General features: G+C 36.7%; 1 protein-coding gene across 18 annotated transcripts in view; it reads right to left on the bottom strand.

The window, feature by feature from the left end:
- Positions 1-20,494, bottom strand: part of dlg2 (discs, large homolog 2 (Drosophila)) — a 191,930-nt gene that overhangs the window by 144,931 nt on the left and 26,505 nt on the right. Inside the window, exon 1 of one of the 18 annotated variants that reach the window (XM_026273751.1) lies at positions 18,285-18,378. The exons of 14 other annotated variants lie outside the window; for them this stretch is intronic. In XM_026273751.1, the coding sequence (XP_026129536.1) occupies positions 18,285-18,356 (72 nt within the window). In that variant the 5' untranslated portion in view covers positions 18,357-18,378. Of the gene's footprint in view, positions 1-6,007; positions 6,085-16,799; positions 17,169-18,284; positions 18,379-20,494 lie in introns of those variants that run through there. 3 more of the 18 variants (XM_026273758.1, XM_026273754.1, XM_026273759.1) reach the window with 3 other exon arrangements.

Raw genomic sequence — 20,494 nt, 5'->3', positions numbered from 1 at the left:
GTGCTCTGGCAACCACCATCCCCCGCACTGTGGCAAGCACTACATTCAAGGAAATCTGTGTAGCAAATGAATTAATGAATGTGTCAGCTCACAAATCCTTTAAATATGTAGAATGTACAGTAGTTTTAAGATGTGCCTGGGGGAGAGAAGGGCATATCCTTCCATTGTTAGATCATGTGTTATGTCACTGCATACTAAGAGCTGATGCTCAACCTGAACTTGGCGCAAAGGGCAAAGAGAGAGAAAGAGTAAGAGCATAGAGGCTGAAATAGAAAAGAGACCCTTCCTGCATTTATACTGTCAAACATACACACATAAACCCTTCTAAGCAGACCCTGACCAACGTAAGCAGTTAGAATCCCCTGTACCAAGAAAAACACAGAGAACACTGAATTTACACTTCAAGGCTTACCAAAACTACATGGGGAAAAAACTCACAGACAGCTATCTCAAATTATGCCGTGCAAGTGTTGCAGACCCAAAACATAGCTATTGACTAGGGGTGTGCGATATGACGATATTTGAACATGGATGATAAAAATGTCTCCACAATCTGTTTTTGAAGAAATGTTGTAGTATCGTGCTACAGCGCATAATTCTATCAGTTACAGTTTGGGCACCTCCGTCTCAATATACTGTAAAACGCAACATACCGTACATACACATTTTTAACTCCATGATAGAATTACTCTCATAGGACACTGCACATATTCGCAATCACAAAAGTACATTCTTTGCATGTGCTTAAAAGCATTGCCAGTTAAATGTTTCATTTGCATGCTGGTCTGACTTGCGCTTTTTCTGAACACATACCTACATGCAAAGCACACACACACTAAAAAAAGCCTGTCAAACAGCACCTGATTACTGAACTAAGTTATCTTTAGCGCTTATACTGTCAAAACACACAAGGTTTCAATGGTGTATAAAGTATCTGAAAGTCATACTCAAGTAAAAGTAAAGATATCTTACCCGAAAATTACTTTGGTAGAAGTTGAAGTCACCGTTTGGAATATTACTTGACTAAAAGTCTTAAAGTATCTGATATTTATTGAACTTAAGTATGAAAAGTATTTTTTTTAAATCTTAAATGCACTTAAGTATTGAAAGTAAAAGTACAAGTAGATGCAAAATGGAAAAGCAAATAAATTAAATATATATGTACACACATACACCGCTTGAGTAGCAGGATTGTGTTCAGTTTTAAAAATTTCTTCCATTTTGTATTTTTGGATAAGAATAAGTAGCACTTCATTCGGTACTTAGTGTCTTTCATTCCAACATAAGAAAACATTTCTGGAATCTGCATCTAAAATAACATTTAGGACATGGATTCATTTAAACTGGAATTACAGATGCATAAATAAGCTTAATTCTTTGTTTTTAACATAAAACGTTGAATACTGATATTTAAAATTATTTAAACCATGGGGAGAAAAAAAATGTCTAAATCTGAAATTAAAACCACCAGTAGGTGACAGCAAGTGAATGTTAATAAGTGAGTCATTGAGATTCAACCGATTCATTCAAACGGCTGATTCATTCAGAAACAAAACATTTGACTGTGTTAATGAGTGAATCACTGAATCATTTATTCAACCGATTCATTCAAAAAGCTGATTCATTCAATAATTAAACTAAGTCCATTGCTCAATACGCAAAACAGTACTGTGATCTTTGTTTGGAACTACTTTCGTTGTCAAAATTGAGCAAAAACAAGCAATATTATGTCTAAAATGTAAATCATTTATTACTTTACTGAACTTGTACAAAATGATTATTAAATGTCTTCATGTATCTTCAGAAAAATGGTACTCTTAGTGTGATATAGATAAAGTTAACAAGGCCTACATTAATTCTATAAATATAAAAAGCATATAGAAGAATTATTACATCTACAATTTAGAAAGCCAAAAAAATGTATGTGCGTGCTCTCTGTGTATGATTCGTGATATAGACTACTTGAAAACGTCAGAGTGCACATCATTACAACAACCTTACCATGTTATCACAGACGATGCTATATCGCAAAACCATAGAGTTTTAGAGATAATTAGTAACTGTAGTGGAGTAAAAGTAAAAGTTGCCTGAGATATAAAAACTCAAGTAAAGTACAGATACTCCCAAAAAATACTTACGTACTGTAACAAAGTATTTTTACTTTGTTACATTACAACACTGCAAGGTTTACAATAAGGTCTAAAAAAAAAAAAAAAAAAAAAAACATTTTCTGTCATTAGTTACTCACTCACATGTTGTCCGAAACCTGTATTTGTTTGTTTCTTGCGTTGAACACAAAAGAAGATATTTTGAAGAATGTTGGTAACCAAACAGTTGCTGGTCCACACTGACTTTGATAGTATTAAAAAAAAATGTTCTTCAAAATAGCATTTGTGTTCAGGTTTAATAAGTAAATGATGGCATAAGAAATAAAACACCATGACAGAATTAACAGGCAGATTACAGATTGTTTTTTTTTAAAGGGGGGGGGGTAATTATTCCTTTAATGTTAATAAAACAACAAAACACAAAGGGAATTTACATGGTCCATCTATGGATTTAATGATTTGGTAAGCAGCTTCACATCTGGGACCTGATCACTCTGCTGGGTTTATTAAGCGATAATGACTGGCAGGCTGTACGTTTCATAAGCATGCTGTCTGTCTAAGTCAACAAAGCTGCTGTGGTTAGTTGTGAGGGTGCTGATTATTCACAAGATGAAGTTCTTTTCATAAGCATGTTGCATGTTAAACCCAGAATGCATTCTTCTTCCTCTTAAACAGCCTATGAGGTGACAACATTAATCCTCTGGCTTAAGTCAAGTGTGAAATACAAAGAACGTTAAACCCTAGACAGACGTGCTCATCTTCAAAACGCTGACAGTGGAAAAGAAGAGAGAAGGTAAAGCTTCACTGCTTCACTCAGTCTATCTAGAATTGGGTTTATTATGTTCTGCTTTACTCTGTTAGTCATTTTACATAGGGCTGTGGGGGGCTGAAAATAGGTTAGCCGCATAATTGTCCACAACGGCAAAAATTGCACATGGAGTTATGTAGATCTAATTTAAGCTTCATATAATCTTTCCTTAATGATACTGTGCTGTAGACACAGTTTTCATGTTCTTGAAAAGCTACTACAGTCAGGGTCCAAAAGCAGCACTCAGTAAGTGCCAGAGCTCGTTGATGACTGCTGATCTAAAATTAAAGGAACAAATATTTTGACATATGTTGTCACAGAGACAAAAATATGCAAAACATAGTTTCATGGCCGGTACAATTCATACGTTACTGAAAGATGTGACCAAAAATTAATTTTGGATTAAGACTACAAGCAATGAGAAATGACAGAAATGAGACAATGAGAAATTAATGTAGTTTTTTAAATAGAAATCTTTTGTAAAAAATAAAATAAAAAAGTCTTTATTTTTACTTCTGAATTTAATTTTACTTCAGTTTCTACTGTTACTTTAATCAATTTAATATATCCTTACTGAATCTCTGAAAAAGTATGAATTTCTTTTACTGATGTTTGCTGACTTTTTACTGTAGTTCATATAAGATAATTAACTACTCGTAATTGAATTAATCAATGTGAAAAAAAAAACCTGGTTAACTATAAGTAGGTTATTAGCATCAACAGCTAAACTTCTTTAGGTTGTCACAGTGCACAGCTTGGCTCAACCAATTAGAATACATTTAATAACATGCATTTCATCCATATTTACTCAATATAACTCCATATGACCAAGAAGGTGCCAATAACAACCAAATTGTAAACTAAAATTTTTTTTCTATCTAAGGGTGGCCCTGGGGAAAAGAGTTGGGGGTGAATACCAAGAGATCCAATTATATCCAACACAGGCTCAATATAAAAACACAAAACACTTTGTAGTAGCACTACATGAAAGTTAATAGAGAATTGATTGGGCTTCTATGCTTATAATCATATAGCCTTGGTTTCCCTTTATAGTGTTTTTTTTCTACTGTTTTCAAAAAGTTCAATAGTTCTGGATAGTGGTTTAATTAAAATAAAATTTAACTTGGGAAAAGTTTTAGACAGACCATATGACTAAAATAAATTATATCTAGTGAAGTCAAAAGAGAGATATGAAAAGGTTCTAGTGCTTTCTGAAGGCCAATCAGTTACATATTATTCAGGTCACAGGGGCACCAAAAGATCCTATTCAAGGATGAATGGCAGGTAAAATTATTGCTGGAAAATGCTATTTCATGCGTCACATGCATGTGCAGTACATTAGGAGCCTTTCTTGTCTTTTTAAGGACGAATGTCCAACCCCTGTATGGTGTAAGCAGGCAGACAGCTTCCTAAGAGACCTTTGCAAATTACTGCGCTAAATGTTTCTATTCACAGCCTGTCAAAACTGATCCCTCTGACATACTACAGCATGTCAGGGCATCTTATTCTCTTGTCACCACATCCCTAAGAGCCGTTTCCTCTCTTGGGACAGCCAGGGAGTGAAAGCAAACTGACAGCTGTGTTATGGTTAAGGTGAAAATTACACAGAACTAAAATACTGCATGTACCGCAAGGTGCTTTTCATCTCAAATTTTTGCATCACTTTCTTTTATACCTCACAATCATCAGTGCTACTCTTTTTGCTTGCTAAGCACAAGTGGATGTCAAATGTCCCTGAACATAAAAAGCTCAACTGTTCAAACTAAAAGCTTGACAAGAATGAAAAATGTACATATATATGTATATGCAGAGATTAAACTGGAATGAAGTAAATAAATACATTCATATATAAATAACACTGAACTAAATATTACATTCAACACTACAGAACCATATGACAGGGCCAGAATGTGAGGGAAATACATTTTCTGAAAACTGAATTAAATATTAGGTTCAATAACATAGACTTACATAATATATGTATATGTTTTTGCATATGCAGAGGCTAAAGTGGGCAAGAACGAAGTAAAATAATAAATAAAACTCAAATTACATTTCTCTTCCTCTGACAGTGACACATTAAAGACTGACTGATGCAAGTATGTGTCCTGACTGGTACAATCAGACAACACCTGTCAAGCTTTTCTAATGCCACCTTATCTCACCTGATACAGGCACACTCAACACCTCTTGAGGGGATTCTGCTAAGGTAACACTGAATAATATATTATATAACAACTGTGCATGCTCTACTGTTTTGGTAGGATGAAGTCACATTTGGGTACATGATGCATAATTTACTTTGTCGTAAATGTGTGTGTGTTTTTTCAGTGTTCTGTCTGACTCACACATACACAACATCAAACATTACAACCACAACTTCACGCTTGATGAGCTTGTTGTCTCCTTTTACAGGAACGTTCCAGACAGTCAGGATTCTGGCAGTGTTTGCCCTAATCCTGATGGATATGTGGCAGATTGGACATGCAGCTACAGTGACAGTGTGTGTACGTACTTGTAGTATAGGTTGAGGACCAATATGTCCCAAGAAGTCTGCTAAATCTGAGAAAACCTTATGGTGGAGATATTTGGGACTGTCCTCACTAGGAAAAACGATTTAGAAATAAACGAAAAACAGATGCTAACACTTGACAATAATATTTAATTTCTTCACATGATTTAATGCATTAAGTATTATGAGCTAACAATAAGCACCACGTTTAATGCTTTAATTATTATGAGCTAACAATTTTTATAACGTTAGGTGCAGTATTATGAATTAACAATGTTATTATTATTATTATTATGAACTAATAATGATAACCATGTTTAATGCATTATGTATTAGAAACTAACAATAAGTAAAAAAAAATTACAATTCACGTTTGTTCATAATACATTAATACTGATTTATACAACTTGAAATGTTGATCACACATCAAAAATACAAGCCAAACAACTCAACTCCAACAGTCACAGACGCCTCTTTCTTTAACACGATGAATACATTTTATGCTTGCTTAGACATTGACAGCAAGGAGACGGCCACCAAGATCACACTCTTCGCAGACTATCAACCCCTCAAACTCACCTCCACAAATGTCTACACTGCATTAAGCCGGATCAACGCACGCAAGGCTGCTGGCCCAGACGGCATTCCTGGACTTGTGCTCACAGACATTTTCAAACATTGCCAACATGCTTTAAGTCCACATCCATTGTGCCAGTGCCGAAACACTCCGCCCCCTAGCACTCACATCTATTTGTTATGAAGTGCTTTAAATCAGTGGTTCCCAACCATGTTCCTGGAGGCCCCCCAACACTACATGTTTTCCATCATTCCTAAATCAAACACACCTGATTCAGCTCATCAGCTCATTAGTAGAGACTTCAAGACCTGAAATGGGCAGTGTTGGGGGGCCTCCAGGAACGTGGTTGGGAACAACTGCTTTAAGCAACTGGTCCTAGCACACCCCAAGAACTGCCTCCAACCACATTGGACCCACACCAATTTGCTTACAGTAGAAAAAAAGAGCACAGAGGGTGCGTATGCACAGTGCTGCACTCGGTACTTACACACTTGGACAATAACAACACATATGTATGGATGTTGTTTGTTGACTTCAGCTCAGCATTTAACACTGTCATTCCCTCCAAACTGACCACTGAACTTGGGAGACCTGGGCATTAAAACCTCCCTCTGCAAATGGATTATGGACTTTCTGACCAAGAGACCTCAGCATGTTAGATCAGGCCACACCTGCTTCACCAAAAATCACACTCAACACCAGCGTACCACACGGCTATGTGCTGTGCCCATTCCTCTAGTCACTCTACACCCACGACTGCAGGTCTGTGCGTGGATCCAACTCCATCATCAAGTTTGCAGATGACACCATGGTAATTGGCCTCATCAGAGACAATGATAAGACTGCCAACAGGGAGGAGGTGCAGCACCTGGCCACATGGTGCACTGACAACAACCTGCTCCCTAACGCCAGTAAGACAAAGAACCTTAGTGTGGACTTTAGGAAGAAGAAAGGAAGCACGCATGACCCCATCCACATTGACGGGTCGGTTGTTAAACGTGTGTGTGACCACTTCCTACTATTGAGAACATCCATAGAAAACACTATGTCGAGGTTGCAGCCTTCTTAATGGCTTAATGACAAGCCGACTCAGGAAAAGTTTTTCCCTTTTTGCACGCTGGAATATATTTTCTATGCACATTTTTTAAATGTTCATTTAACTAGTGTTTTGTACAGCTTAATGATGTTCATGTTCATAGTTTCTGCCAATGGTGTACACACTTATTACATAATCCATCTGTATAGTATGTTCATAGTACACCTATCTGTATATCATGCTGATATTATTAAAAAAAAATCTGTAAATTATGTCCATAGTACTGCCTTATTTGTATATTTATTGTACATTTGTAATATATTGTAAACACTGTATATTCAGATGAGAATTCATATAAGATAATAATTATACGAATTCTATTAATAAGAACTATAAAAAGCACTAAGGATTAATGAGCTGCTGGATTCATGAATATTAATCAGGTTGTGTGCGTTCGCTCGAACTGATTTCCTAAAATCAAAACAGGGACGATAAAAGGTGAGCGCCAGCCAATGAAATTGCCTTTGTGCATTAGCTCTGCCCACTACTGGAAAACCCTGCAGTTATTAAAAGCTGAAGAATTCCGAGGGAATGCCATTATTTTGACAGGAAAATACAACAAAGAATATCGTTACCATTTAGCGCGTCAATGCTCTCTCTCTCTCTCTCTCTCTCTCTCTTTGTGTGTGAGACAAAGTGACAGTGAGTCGCACGCCTTCACACTAGAGTTTACAGTACGTCAAATACATATGCATTGCACATCCATTACGATAAGCTGGAAAACAGCACATATCGTTTGACGGAGAGTGAAACTCTGAAGCGCTCAGTTAGTGTGTTCGGCGAGTAAAAATATATATGTGCTAAACTTATATTTAGCCTCCAACTCACACAATGGCGAGAAAAATCTGAGAATTTATTAGCCATTGGCTAATATTAGACATAATTTAGTCGCCCAGAATTAAGATTTAGTCGCATATGCAATTGATTTACTCACAATGTAGAGGGTTGCTAATCTAATATAAAATAGATCAATCAAAATTGAGCATATAAAAGCTAGAAATTAATATGATCATTATTATATAATCATAGTTAAAGATTCATAATGTTAGGCATATTATACTGTAGGTTTGTGATATGCAACAATCAATGTCAATCAATGTTTTTTTTTTTGTTTTTTTTTACAGTTAGAGTAAGTCTGTATTAGTCAAAATGTAGCTTCATATAAAATCAATAGAAGTCATATTTTGGAAAAGAGTGTCAGATCTAGGTCAGATCTAGTTATACTGTAGGGACTAAATGTTTTCACAAGTATAAGAATAATCCTACATATTATATAATAAAAACACATTTTATTTTAACAAAATAAAACCAAAATCGATATATATTTATATATATATATATATATATATATATATATATATATATATATATATATATATATATATATATATATATATATATATATATATATGCAGAAAGGTTTGGGAGAAAATAAATAATTGAAGATAAATATGAAGTCCATGATAACAGTAACATGATGATAAGAAATGTGTTTGTGTGTGACGTTGCATGACTTCACTCTCAATACCTAGGCCATGCAAATCCCCACCTCGGATCCAAGGGTACTCTAAAGCACCTGGAGGCTGTGGTACAGAAATTCATTAACATACATCACACACTTCAGAGCACAAATCTGAGTGCTCAGAAACTCCTATCACTGGATACACAGCGGACCTCCATCAGAGCGGCCCCACACTCCTCTGTCTGTTCATTCAGTAGATCACAGTTGTTACCTCATTAAGCGCCTTACAAACAGTCTTCTTCAAAACTCCTCAGGGTTGGGTAATCATACCACTTTATGTGAGGTGTCAGTGGGAGAACTGGGGCAATCCTGCACAACAGTGTAACAATATAACCATTTCATTGTATCCCTGTCACACTGGAGGAGTTATTTCCCATAAAACTACAGGGAACCAAATGTTTTGCATATTCTGCTATAGAATGGATTATGTAGCCAGCGGGGTTGCCATGAACGCATAAGTGAGCATGTTAAAGCTCCCTGCAGCCACTAGTGAAAATTCCAGTACCAGAATGATTTTCAGAAAAAATAAAAATACAAACTACTTTCAAATAGGTTTCCCAAGCATTTCCACCCATCTATCACGTTCAGACAAACATATAGCCAGTTTCAAAGTGTTTTGAAGTGTTTTAACATGCAAAGCAGAGTAAGGCCCAATCCCAATTCTAATTTATACCCCTTCCCCAACTCCTACCCCTTGTCCCTTGAAACAAAAGCCCCTTTCACACTGCCAATCTGGCAAATACACGGGTAATGTTTTCCGGCAATTGTTCCCGGGTCACTAGATTTTACATTTTCACACTGCCAGTGATTACCCTGGATATGTGCGTGCTTTCACACACAACCCATAAAGATCCCGTAACGACACGTGACATCAGGGTGTGATGTGTAATGTACGAGTCGAAAACGTTAGGCACGTTATACTTTCACTGAAGCAAGCGAAAGCGAATCTCTGCGTCAGCGCGGAAAGTGAGGAACTACTTCAATCTCTACTTCATTACAGTTTGCACATATTTTTTTGTCGCGAATGTTGATCTTCCTTCAAAACAGCTGGTGAAAGAGTTGCGTGATAACGAGCATCATCACTTCGACACAGCATTAGATCTGGCTTTTGTTCACACAGCGCTCATCCCGGGTTGAACCCGGCAATGTTACTAGGTCCCTTACCCGGGTTCAATGCTGGAATCAATCCCGGGATGTGTTTGCTTTCACACAGAAGGCGACCCAGCAATGTTCCGTTAATTTGCCGGGTCCGACGTGCAGTGTGAAAGGGGCTAAAGAGTCAAGGGGTATGGGTGAAAATGTTCCACTGAGAATTGGGACACAGCTACTATACCGTCACACGTCATCGAGCGTCATCTAACTCATACAATACACACCAATACTGGTGTGCATTAGTGCCTTACCGTTCTATATTAATGCGCTGCTTACTGACACATACACACACACATCAGAGATTGCAGAGCTCACACACCCAGGAGCTAAGAAACTTGTCAACGCTGCCCTATGAATTTTATTAAAAACAGTTTAAATACTGAATCATTACATAATTTTTTCCAGCCACGAGAGGACAAAAACGCTGTTTTTGAAGTAAACTCACTTATTGCAAAAAGAGACGCACAGACACGCATACACGCAACTTTAATCTTTTTCTCTCTCTTTAGGTTTAGCGATTTATAAGTATTGGGGGTACTAGACCTCCTTAACATTAATATAAATACGAAAACACGATTGAATGTAACATGAATAATTTTCATTAAAATCTTTATTAATGCCAATAATGCATGTATGTGTCTTTTTGTTTGCCGGTTTATGCTGATAATTATCATACCCCTTCGTTTGAAGTGTGATCCCGAAAAATCTTCGTTTGATGGGCTATCTGGCCCTTCCCCTTACCCCTACCCCTCCAACCTAAAGAGAATTGAGACGCCCCTACCCCTTCACGTACACGCACAAAATAGAGGCAGGGCTCCAGACTGTGACCATTTTTTCTGCCGGTGTGACTAACTTTTGTGAGCGGTCGCACTGGTGCATTTTAGAAACATCATACTGTAAACAAAAACTAAACTAAACCGCGCTGTTTTAGAGGTGCAACTCAGACTCCGACGCAAACAAACTTGTCCAAGTTTAGAACAGCTTTACTAGGGAACCAAAGTTGATTTTGCGACACTGTTACTGCACAGATGCAACAGTGCTGCGAGATCCAGTGAGAAGCGTTTTAATTCGCCACACAATGATAAGGTTACTGCGAGATCTAATGAGAATCATTCAAATTCTGCACAGAGATCTCTGTTATAAACAGCGCTGACATAAGTAAGGAAACCTGAAGCGTCAATGCTAACTGTAACCACGGTGTTGTGGTAGAAATAGTCGAATGTGTTATATCATTCATTTCAGGATTTGTTCAACCTTTTGAGAGAGAAATTCAAGCACTTTTCAACAACTATCAAGCATTTCACACAACTATTTCCAGCACTTTGAAGCTTTAAGATGATCCAGTTTGAATGTTATTTTAATGGGATGAACAAAATATACTTTGTGGTAAACAAACACTTATGTAAAATTTTAAAAATAATAATAATAAATCAAATCCCAATTATAACCAGTAGACAGCAGCAGAGGAGCACTTACTGGCTAATTAGTCATTCATTTCAACTTTTTCTCTATATTTTGAAATTATAAAATCACTATTATAAAATATAAAATCATCAAGAAATCAGATTTTGTCAGAATTTTACACCTTTTTATGTATGAACGAAGAAAAATAATGGTACATTTAATAAGAGTGGAATACGTTTTCTAATGTATCGCAAAACAACAGTAATTTTATGATTAATTGTTCTTTATTATGAATACCTCCACACACCACCCATAGTGCTACCAAATCTGCTCCTGGCACCACCATCTGAACTTAATGGCACTTGTGCAACTGCTGGAGCTTGAGAGGGGTAGAGGAAAGGGTATGGGCTAAAGGCTAGAAATGGGATTGGGCCTAAACTCCCTCAAAGAACTTAATTCATCTCATTTAAAGCGCCTCTGCTACAGCCATCAAAAGTTTTCAACAAAACCACATCCTTCAACAATACATTTCAAACAGCCTGCTGTGAGCAATCTTCCTGTTATACACAGTCTGAAGGTCCCTGTTTGGTGTGATGACTATGATAGTCCTGTGCAATAAAGGTTATAGCTATTTAAACTATTTATTTGATGAATATCTGTCAGTTAGACTAATGAAGAGACACTAACAACATCTAAAACGTAAATCCTCACATATGATCAACTTTAGAGTTTTAGAAATGTTAAAAATTCCGTTCATACAACAACTAATGAGATCAACTCACAGTTTGATTACTTTTTGAAGTTTAATAAAGACACGGCTGGTCATTAACTTTTAAATGCATCATTATGCAAACACATGAGAAGAGTTCTCGTGAAAAACCCACGACTGCGCTACTTCATTTCTCTCCAGTACATTAGGAAATTAAATACAAAATCTGGATGATGTTAACTGACAAGATGATTGACAGGACTGTTTGAAGTCAAAAGGATGCATGTAACTAAGCAATAGAGCAGTCCATTACAGACGAAGTTAAGACAATGAAGCATGTTCCAAAGCTTGCCTATTTGCCTCTGCTACAAACTCAATTTTTCTTCACAGAACACATACTTTTAGGGTATGATATTAAGATGAATTGGGATGCAGATCATTTGCATTTAAAGAGAGAAAAGGGGGCATTTACAAAATTAAATAAATGTTCTATGGTCCATTTTGAGGGCTCAAATAGGTCCTCTTCAAACAGAAAACAGTTATTCTAAATTGTAACATTATTTCACGATGATTTTTACTGTATTGGTAATCCAATAAATGCTGCTCTCTTTAAATAAAAGAATATATATATATACTGATCTTAAACTTTTCAATGGAAGTGTATTTTAAAGATGTCTATCGGGTAATAGAAAAAAAAAAACATATGCTTAACATTAACAGCAGCTTAAATCACTAAGGTCTTTAGTCTAGTCTTCATACTTGGCCTTATGTCACTGCAGCGCTCTGGAAATATCTGCCGTCCCAGCCCCACTGCACATGTTTAGCTCTGGTACATATTCAAATGCAATGAGAGGATTAGGGTGGGCGCTTAGAGATGCAGAAAGGCTTTTCTACAACTCTGAACTCAGCAGTACTGCAAAGCTACTCACCATGATCTAGAGAGCAGCGTCACATTCACAAAACATTGACAATAGGACTAATTCAATTTAAGTACTCTACAGGGTGCACCCTAAAAGGCTGAAGGCAAAACATTTTGAGAGGGAAAGACAGTGTTCAACTTTGTCCCTATTCTGCTGATTTACAGACGACCCACACTAAATCCATTATTATTATTATTATTATTATTATTATTTTAATGACATTCTAGAAAGAGAGCCTTCTGCTCCAAACCAAAGTAATTAAATAAGAGTAGAACATAAGGATGAGCTAGTATTACCTGAAAGATGAAACTATGCCATAAACACATTTTATTTTTAATTTCCAATAGTGCTGTCAAATGATTAATCACATCATAATCACAAAATAAGTTGTATTAATAATTTAATATATGCGTATGTGTGAATTTATTATGTATATATAAACACACACAGTTACTGAATATATACTGTATGTATGTGTGTGTGTATATATATAATATAATAAATGTACAAAGAACACCTATATTATGCAACCAAAAACATATTTTGTATGTGATTAATCATGATTAACTGTTTGACAGCACTAATTTTCAACTATTCAATGTCAGCAATTCAGTTGATTTAAGGTCAGTATTTGTATCACTCTGAAAACTGAAAAAAAAGCTCTGAAAGTGACTACAAGTATACTGTTCCTCTGGGTCATTACTGTTAAATTTGAAGTGTGAACTGCTCTATTTTCATAATATTATAAAGATTATTAAAACTTTATCATTATAGTTACCATCCTTGGTGTGAACGGGACTTTAAGTCATAAAGTGTTAAAGCTCTGCAAAGCATGTAGGCAATGTCATTGCAAATTTGACACCTCCGCCTGAGTGAATGAACAGAAGAATTGCAGACATATTCAACTTTACCAGAGAGATGCGATCGCAGAAAAAATCAATCAATCAGTGTTTCCTACGCAGATGAACCCTAGAACCCACACCGTCCAGCGGAGGAGAGGGGAGCGAACAGAGAGGGTTGCCCTGCTGGGGTGGAGGCAAAGATTGTCATTACATCACCTTTGTGCTAGCCACTAAAAACAGCTGTGATAGGGGACTGGAACACACACATAAACACCCAGCGTCACACAGCATGTGTGTGGGATGATATTCTCTAAGGCAAAACCTACTGAGTGCATCCCGCAAATATTACGTAACATTAACCACCCAAAACAGAGTGGAGGAAGTGACAGAAAGAGAGAGGGAAAGATGCAGATATATTGTTGCGTGCATTTGAAGTAGAGGGAGGGGGTGGAGGGCGCTGGATGTGCGTGTACACTTCACTTACTTAAAATAGAAGGCACTCACACGAAATATTTACAGCCACAGTGCAAAAAAAAAAAAAAAAACCTGACAACGGCATTGTTGGAGGAAAGACTTCCTGTGATGAAGCACGGCATAATAACTCTCAGCGTGTACAATATAATTGGCTCTTGTGAGGGAGGATATTCCCTCATCAAGATCTTGTTCCCTCTGCGAATGTCTGTCTCCTGATGATACAATGACAAGTTTATGACTTTCTGAATCTGTATTTTTTTTTGCATACATCTAAATCTGAATATCTGTTCTGATTGCAATGGCACTCATGTGGGTGATACAAGCTTCAATTTGGCTTGCAACATATAAAAAATAATAATAATACATACAAATAATAAGAAGTGTTTTGAATTATCTTGAAATTATCTGTATGGACAAAACAATATATATAAATAATCAAACAAAAGAGGTTTCAGACAAATTGGGCCAACTTTAAGTCTTGGCGTCAGTCAGCAACTATGGGCAAAAGAGAAAAACTGCTTTCTAGAGGCCAAAGATGTATCTGTTTTTTCCATTTAATGTTCTCACTCGTATTTCACCTTTTCTATCAGATAGAGGAGTTCACCCAATGAGTCTTGAGTTGTGCTTCCCAGGGAGCCACAGAGGAGCCAGATCTCTGTCAACAGCATTATTACACTGCTAAATTGCTACAAACCAGGATGGTGCTCTTTTAACCACAGAACTCAGTGCTTCCTAAATGAGTCTGGTTTTTTTCTTGAGCAGTTGGCCTCTTACAGTCTCTATGTATCTTGTGCAAACTATTTTCAACATTCTGGCTGACATGGGAAGCACTGCACTCTTTAGTCAGTAAAGACTAAAGAGAAAGGCCCTGAGAGGGAAAAAAAAACTTCAGTGTTCAAGTAAATAGTGTTTAAATAAGTCTTCATGAAAAAAAAAAAATTGTGTATAACTCTAACTGGGTGTAGCTACTCATTGGGTCTGAAAGAGAGAACCCAAATGATGTGTGGAACCCTGTGAATGACAGGTGTACTTAGTTGCTATCATTACATTATGTATTGGGCTACACTGACAACTTGCTCTCTAGATCTCTGTGTACCTTAAAACTTAAGTAATTGCCTATTTCTGAGAAACACTTCAACCAGCCACTTAGAGGACAGGAAATACTTTTTCATAAGACATGAACGATGATTCACATAGTCCAGCTGAAGAAAAAAGCTTAAAATAATTCCTGTGGGTGACCAAGGAATTGAAAGCAAAAATCTGAGTAAGCAACTCAGCTGGGACCGGATATTACATCATCAAAACACTGGTTGCATTTATTTAATCAAAATACAGTAAAAACAATAACATTGTGAAATATATATTACTATCGAAAACAGCTGTTTTCTATTTAAATATGATTTAAAATGTAATTTATTTATATTACTTCAGTCTTCAGTGTCTCATGATTCAGAGATCATTTTAATATGCTGATTTGGTATTCAAGAAACATTTCTTATTATTGTTAATGTTACAAACATTAACAAAATGTTGCGCTGCTTAATACTTTTGTGGAACCTGTTATAATTTCTTTAGGTGTTTTTGATGAACAAATTTCAAAGGAACGAATTTATTTCACAGTATTTATTTATTTTAAATAATATGTCTTTACCATCTTTTTTAAATGATTCATGTATTGTTGATTAATAGTATTATTTCATTTAAAATATATAGGTATATAGGTATTGCAATCAATGCACCACCTGTTTCCAGGGGTATGGAAAAACTATTGATGCCTTATATTAATTAGCCATTTTTATAGAGTTCATAAAGTTTCTACAAAATACACTGGACCAATTAACAATAAGCGTTAAGGTACTTCCCATTCAGCTGTAATAAGACCACATTTGGAATTCACCACACATAGCCGGGCTGCCCACATTACCATCACAATGGCACTTCTAGCATTGATTCAACAAAGCACGAAAATACAAACATTAATATTTCAGTTCACAGGATGGTGAACTGCAGCTGCAACACTGACTGTGAATGAGAGCGATAGCTGTCTACAGATTAGGCACAAGCCCTCCCTCGCTGACAAGTCTACAGAGAACATTAAACTGAAGAGAGATGCACATATCAGATCCCTCATATTGTATATTTAGAAGCATGAAAACAAAGCAGCTCTGCTCCAGTGAAATAAACCCCATTAGCCCAAGTACTGCTGGTAGACTGGCACTCTCAATCCTTTAATGCCACTCAAAGGGCTTCCTGTCCGGATACCTGCACCGACGAAAGCGGGAAAATCCAATAAAGCCTTGGACCATTTGTTGATGTACTGACCATCAATAATGTATTCCACCAGCACTGAGTCTGGCTCCAGCGGCTGGTGAGGAGCTAAAAGCCCCGTTTCCTACAGAGAGTCTCGTTATCTGTGGATGCAAGTTTTTAACAAGTTTATGCCTTGATGGCTCCAAAGAGCCGGCGACATGGGATTATTAAGCCTGATACAATACAACACTCTAATGCATCACGTAAACCAATGAACACACTGACATTAAAAATCAATTTTAAAAGAAACATCAAGGAAATACGAAACAAACAACACCGCCGACGCATACTCACAGCTGGAAGGACAAAAAAGCTTCTTCCCTTTCATACTCATTCAATTCTCATCCACTTCCAGCTCTCCTTACCTTAGTTGTGACAATACACAGACAATCCATCCTGAGCCAAACAGCTCAAGCTATTTTCCTCTTCATCAGCACCACATTAACAAATTGAAAGAGGTGAGAGGGGGGAGAGAGACTGAAAGGGAGAGGAACGAAGGCACGGCTGGAGCTAATGCTCTCTCTGTGCAGGCATGGTCTTGCCGTAGTCCTACAGCCCGGCGCTTGTTAGCACTATCCGTTGCTCAGCTGCATGGCTGGGGCTCAGACTGCTGCCTCTGCTGCTGCTGAGATCACAGAGCATCCCTCCTCCTCTGGAGCTCGCCGCACACACGCACACCCATGCGCGAGAGAACAGACGCGCTCACCCCTCACAGATGAGACAGCTCTGAGAATCTGCACTACGATTGGGAAAATAGCTATTGTAGTCACTGTTTGTGCTGTGAGAGTTTAGATTTTTCCTTCTTTTTATTGTTTGAGGAACAGCTAAGCTGAATCCAAGCCAGTTGTGCTGATAAATGAAGTGTAAGAATGGGTAGTTTGGAGGGTTTAAGAGAGGGGAGAGAGTGAGCAGTTCACACTGACCTTGACAACATCAGTCAGGTTTTATTTTGGGGCGTCTTGGAAAACCAACGAAGCAAGCTCAAATAACCTGCCTTTTAAGTGCACAGGGCTAGTGAGCAGGCACAAGACAAAGAGAGAGCAGTCACAGAGAGGAAACTGCAGTAATGCTTCAGCAGAGATTGGCACATCACACATCTGTTCTTTATATCAAGATCTTCCCAAGTACTTTAAACGAATAAACAGACAAGAGGGGAGAGCTGCTTACTGCAGTCATGAAATAACAATCATGAAGTGTTTATGTCTTGTTGAAAAATAGATAAAACAGTCTTGAGAACAAAATGTTGACCATAGCAGGGGCGATTTCAATCTTTAGAGGATCTCAGACATATATCAGTGAAGAGGAATGAGAACAATGAAGATTTGGGATCAAATGAAAAGTTAACCCTATAATTTTCTAGAAAGAGAAGAAATTACTTAATAAGTGAGTCAATTACTAGAAAAGGTTTGTTTTCAGTTGAATATCTGTATACGACTGAATGGAAAGTTCACCCCAAAATGGAAATGTTATAATTATTTACATTATTTACTGCTTGTTTTGTTGTTGTTTTTTTTAAACCATAAAAGAATTTAGGAAGAATCATAACACAGCACATTTAATCTGATCATGATTTTTATATGTATAAAGTATTATATACTAAATATAAATGTAAAATTAATTTAATATATAAAATTATACTATAATAAAGTCTATGTCCGGGGGGAAAGAGCATACAGCATATCTTTATAAATAAAAAACAAAGCAGCTACAAGCACTTGAAGTTTCACCTGGCTTTCCAGCTGATGACCACTGGATTGTCTTGCATGGAGCGGTAGTTCTTAAAGTAACAGCAGTATTATTACCCAGACCTGCTTTCTTTCTAATCTTGCTAATCTTCTGGTCAGTCTTACCTGCTGCCTGCACACTGCCCGCTTCTCCAATTCCAGCTCCTCACAAAACAGCACCCTGATCATGGCTTTCATTCTGCATCTAGCATCTCAAAAGCCTCTGCACGCATTATGTCTGTGTCTTACTCCTCAAACACACACACACACAAACACACTAAGCCCTTCAGCAGATGGGCCTCAAAGCCGCTTTGAGTGATCACATTAGAGTCCGAGTGCTTTAACTTCCTCTCCACAACACTTTCCCACAGACATGGGGGAATAATTAAGAAACAAGGTCGTCAAGACATTGAGACAGTGGCTCTTACGCTCAAACGTGAACTTGGTGAGGCAATCTTTGTTTTAGTGCCAAATTCTGTTTTGTGTTCTCCTTACATGAACTCTCAGCAAACTATTAGCACACTGTTTACTATGCTAACAATGCTAACCCTGTTTCTAGAAGAGAGGCCCTTCACATTCTTTTAAGTTTCCAAAAATTACTAAAGGACTAGAATAGAGCTCTAAAAAACAAAAAATTTTGTCTGTCTATTACAGAAAAGAAAAGCTAAAACTTTCGATTCGAGGAACCTGATTCAACTACCAAACTCACAGTCGAATATTCGCGGGCTGTTATGATTATGCCATTCTGTTTATATGGGGGAGTTCAAATGTCTGATTTCACATAGAACTTGCGGTTTTCTCCCAGTAAGTTAATATGCAGCCTATTATGACAAAGCCCTGAATAAGAATCTGAAAAGAAAGAAGCTTCAAATAAATATTTTAAAGTGCATGAATAAATCCAACCACCCCTATAGATTTATGTTTCACTTTCCATAATCCGTGACCGACAGAGGAGCATCTTGACGGCAGGGATTTAAAACTTTACCAAGACTCAAACTGACACAGGCAGAGACTGGATTTTTTTTCGATCAGGTAGGGTTCAAGTGATTTCAAAACATTTCAGCCGGTTTATATATATTGTGGATATATTATTTACCTGATATAAAATGCATTTGGTTGAGTCAGGCACTATCTCTTTACTGCGCAGCACAAGCAGGACAAACAACAAAGCAGAATATTAATAAAATATATATTAATAAAACGTTGAGTTTAGCTGCCATGTTTCTGCACATTGTTTCGTGAAGAACACGTCCACAAAAGGAGTTCATTCAGAGCTGCACAGACACGTTCATTTGCATCCCTGCTCTATTTGCAGATAGGCTTTAAGTCCTAATATTAACGTTATGTTTTATAAATAACGAAGCCTATTCAACATGAAATTATTAATTTAATCCCATTGATTAAAAACTTGCTATCAAATGCTCACTCTACTGGTCATCTTCAGCGAGTGCCTCTCAAAACAGAAATGCAGAACATTAATAACTACTGTCATATACGCTAACTTTATAATGAGAGCACTATTGTAAAAAATTGTGAATTGTAAGGGTTTCGCTTATGTTTAGTGTTAACTATATTTTAATCAAAACATAAAAACATTATTTACCCCGTTTGTATCTGCGAGGTATTTGTTACACATTTTCCGTTTGTGTTAACATCAGTAATTATGTCTGTCGAATGTCTGACTTGACAATGTATTTTGCCCCACCCCCAAACCTGAAGAATCTTGAAAAAAAAAAAAAGGATAATAAATAAATAAATAAATATTGATTGTAATATGATGAGCAGCAAATGATTTCTGGAAGAGACAATTTAGACAATTTTTGGTTTTACTGTATTTTTTCATCATATACATGCAGCCAGGTTAAGCATAAGAGACTAACAATAAAATTATTTATTGTTTTATTTTGATATATGTATTTGTACAAGACGACAAAACTACATCAATGGGGCAGGAAAATTTCAAAAGATATGTTATACAAATTTAGTTTTACAAGAAAATGTATTTAGTTTAAAAGATGTTTAAATATTTTTACTGAAAACAATACTGATTATGAAATTATTTTGGTGGTGCACATATTAGTCGATATGCAACTTAATAGATTCTGAAAAGTTAAAGTTATGTTACATTCTATAAAATACATTCTTTGTAAGTACTAAGAGTTTAAGCTCATCATTCAGACCCTCTTTAACCTCATATCACACATGCCCAGGTCAGAAGGACAGACCCGCAATCCATGCTACAAGGTTTTTTTATTTTATTTCGAACAACGATACACACAAAGAAAACCCCTTGGGTAAGATAGATTAAGCTTTTTATTTTGGCCTGAGGCTTTGTG

Source organism: Carassius auratus, chromosome 10, assembly GCF_003368295.1.
Source record: "Carassius auratus strain Wakin chromosome 10, ASM336829v1, whole genome shotgun sequence".
Taxonomy (NCBI): Eukaryota; Metazoa; Chordata; class Actinopteri; order Cypriniformes; family Cyprinidae; genus Carassius; species Carassius auratus.
The sequence above is the reverse complement of the archived record's forward strand: the minus strand, read 5'-3'. Positions and strand labels throughout refer to the sequence as shown.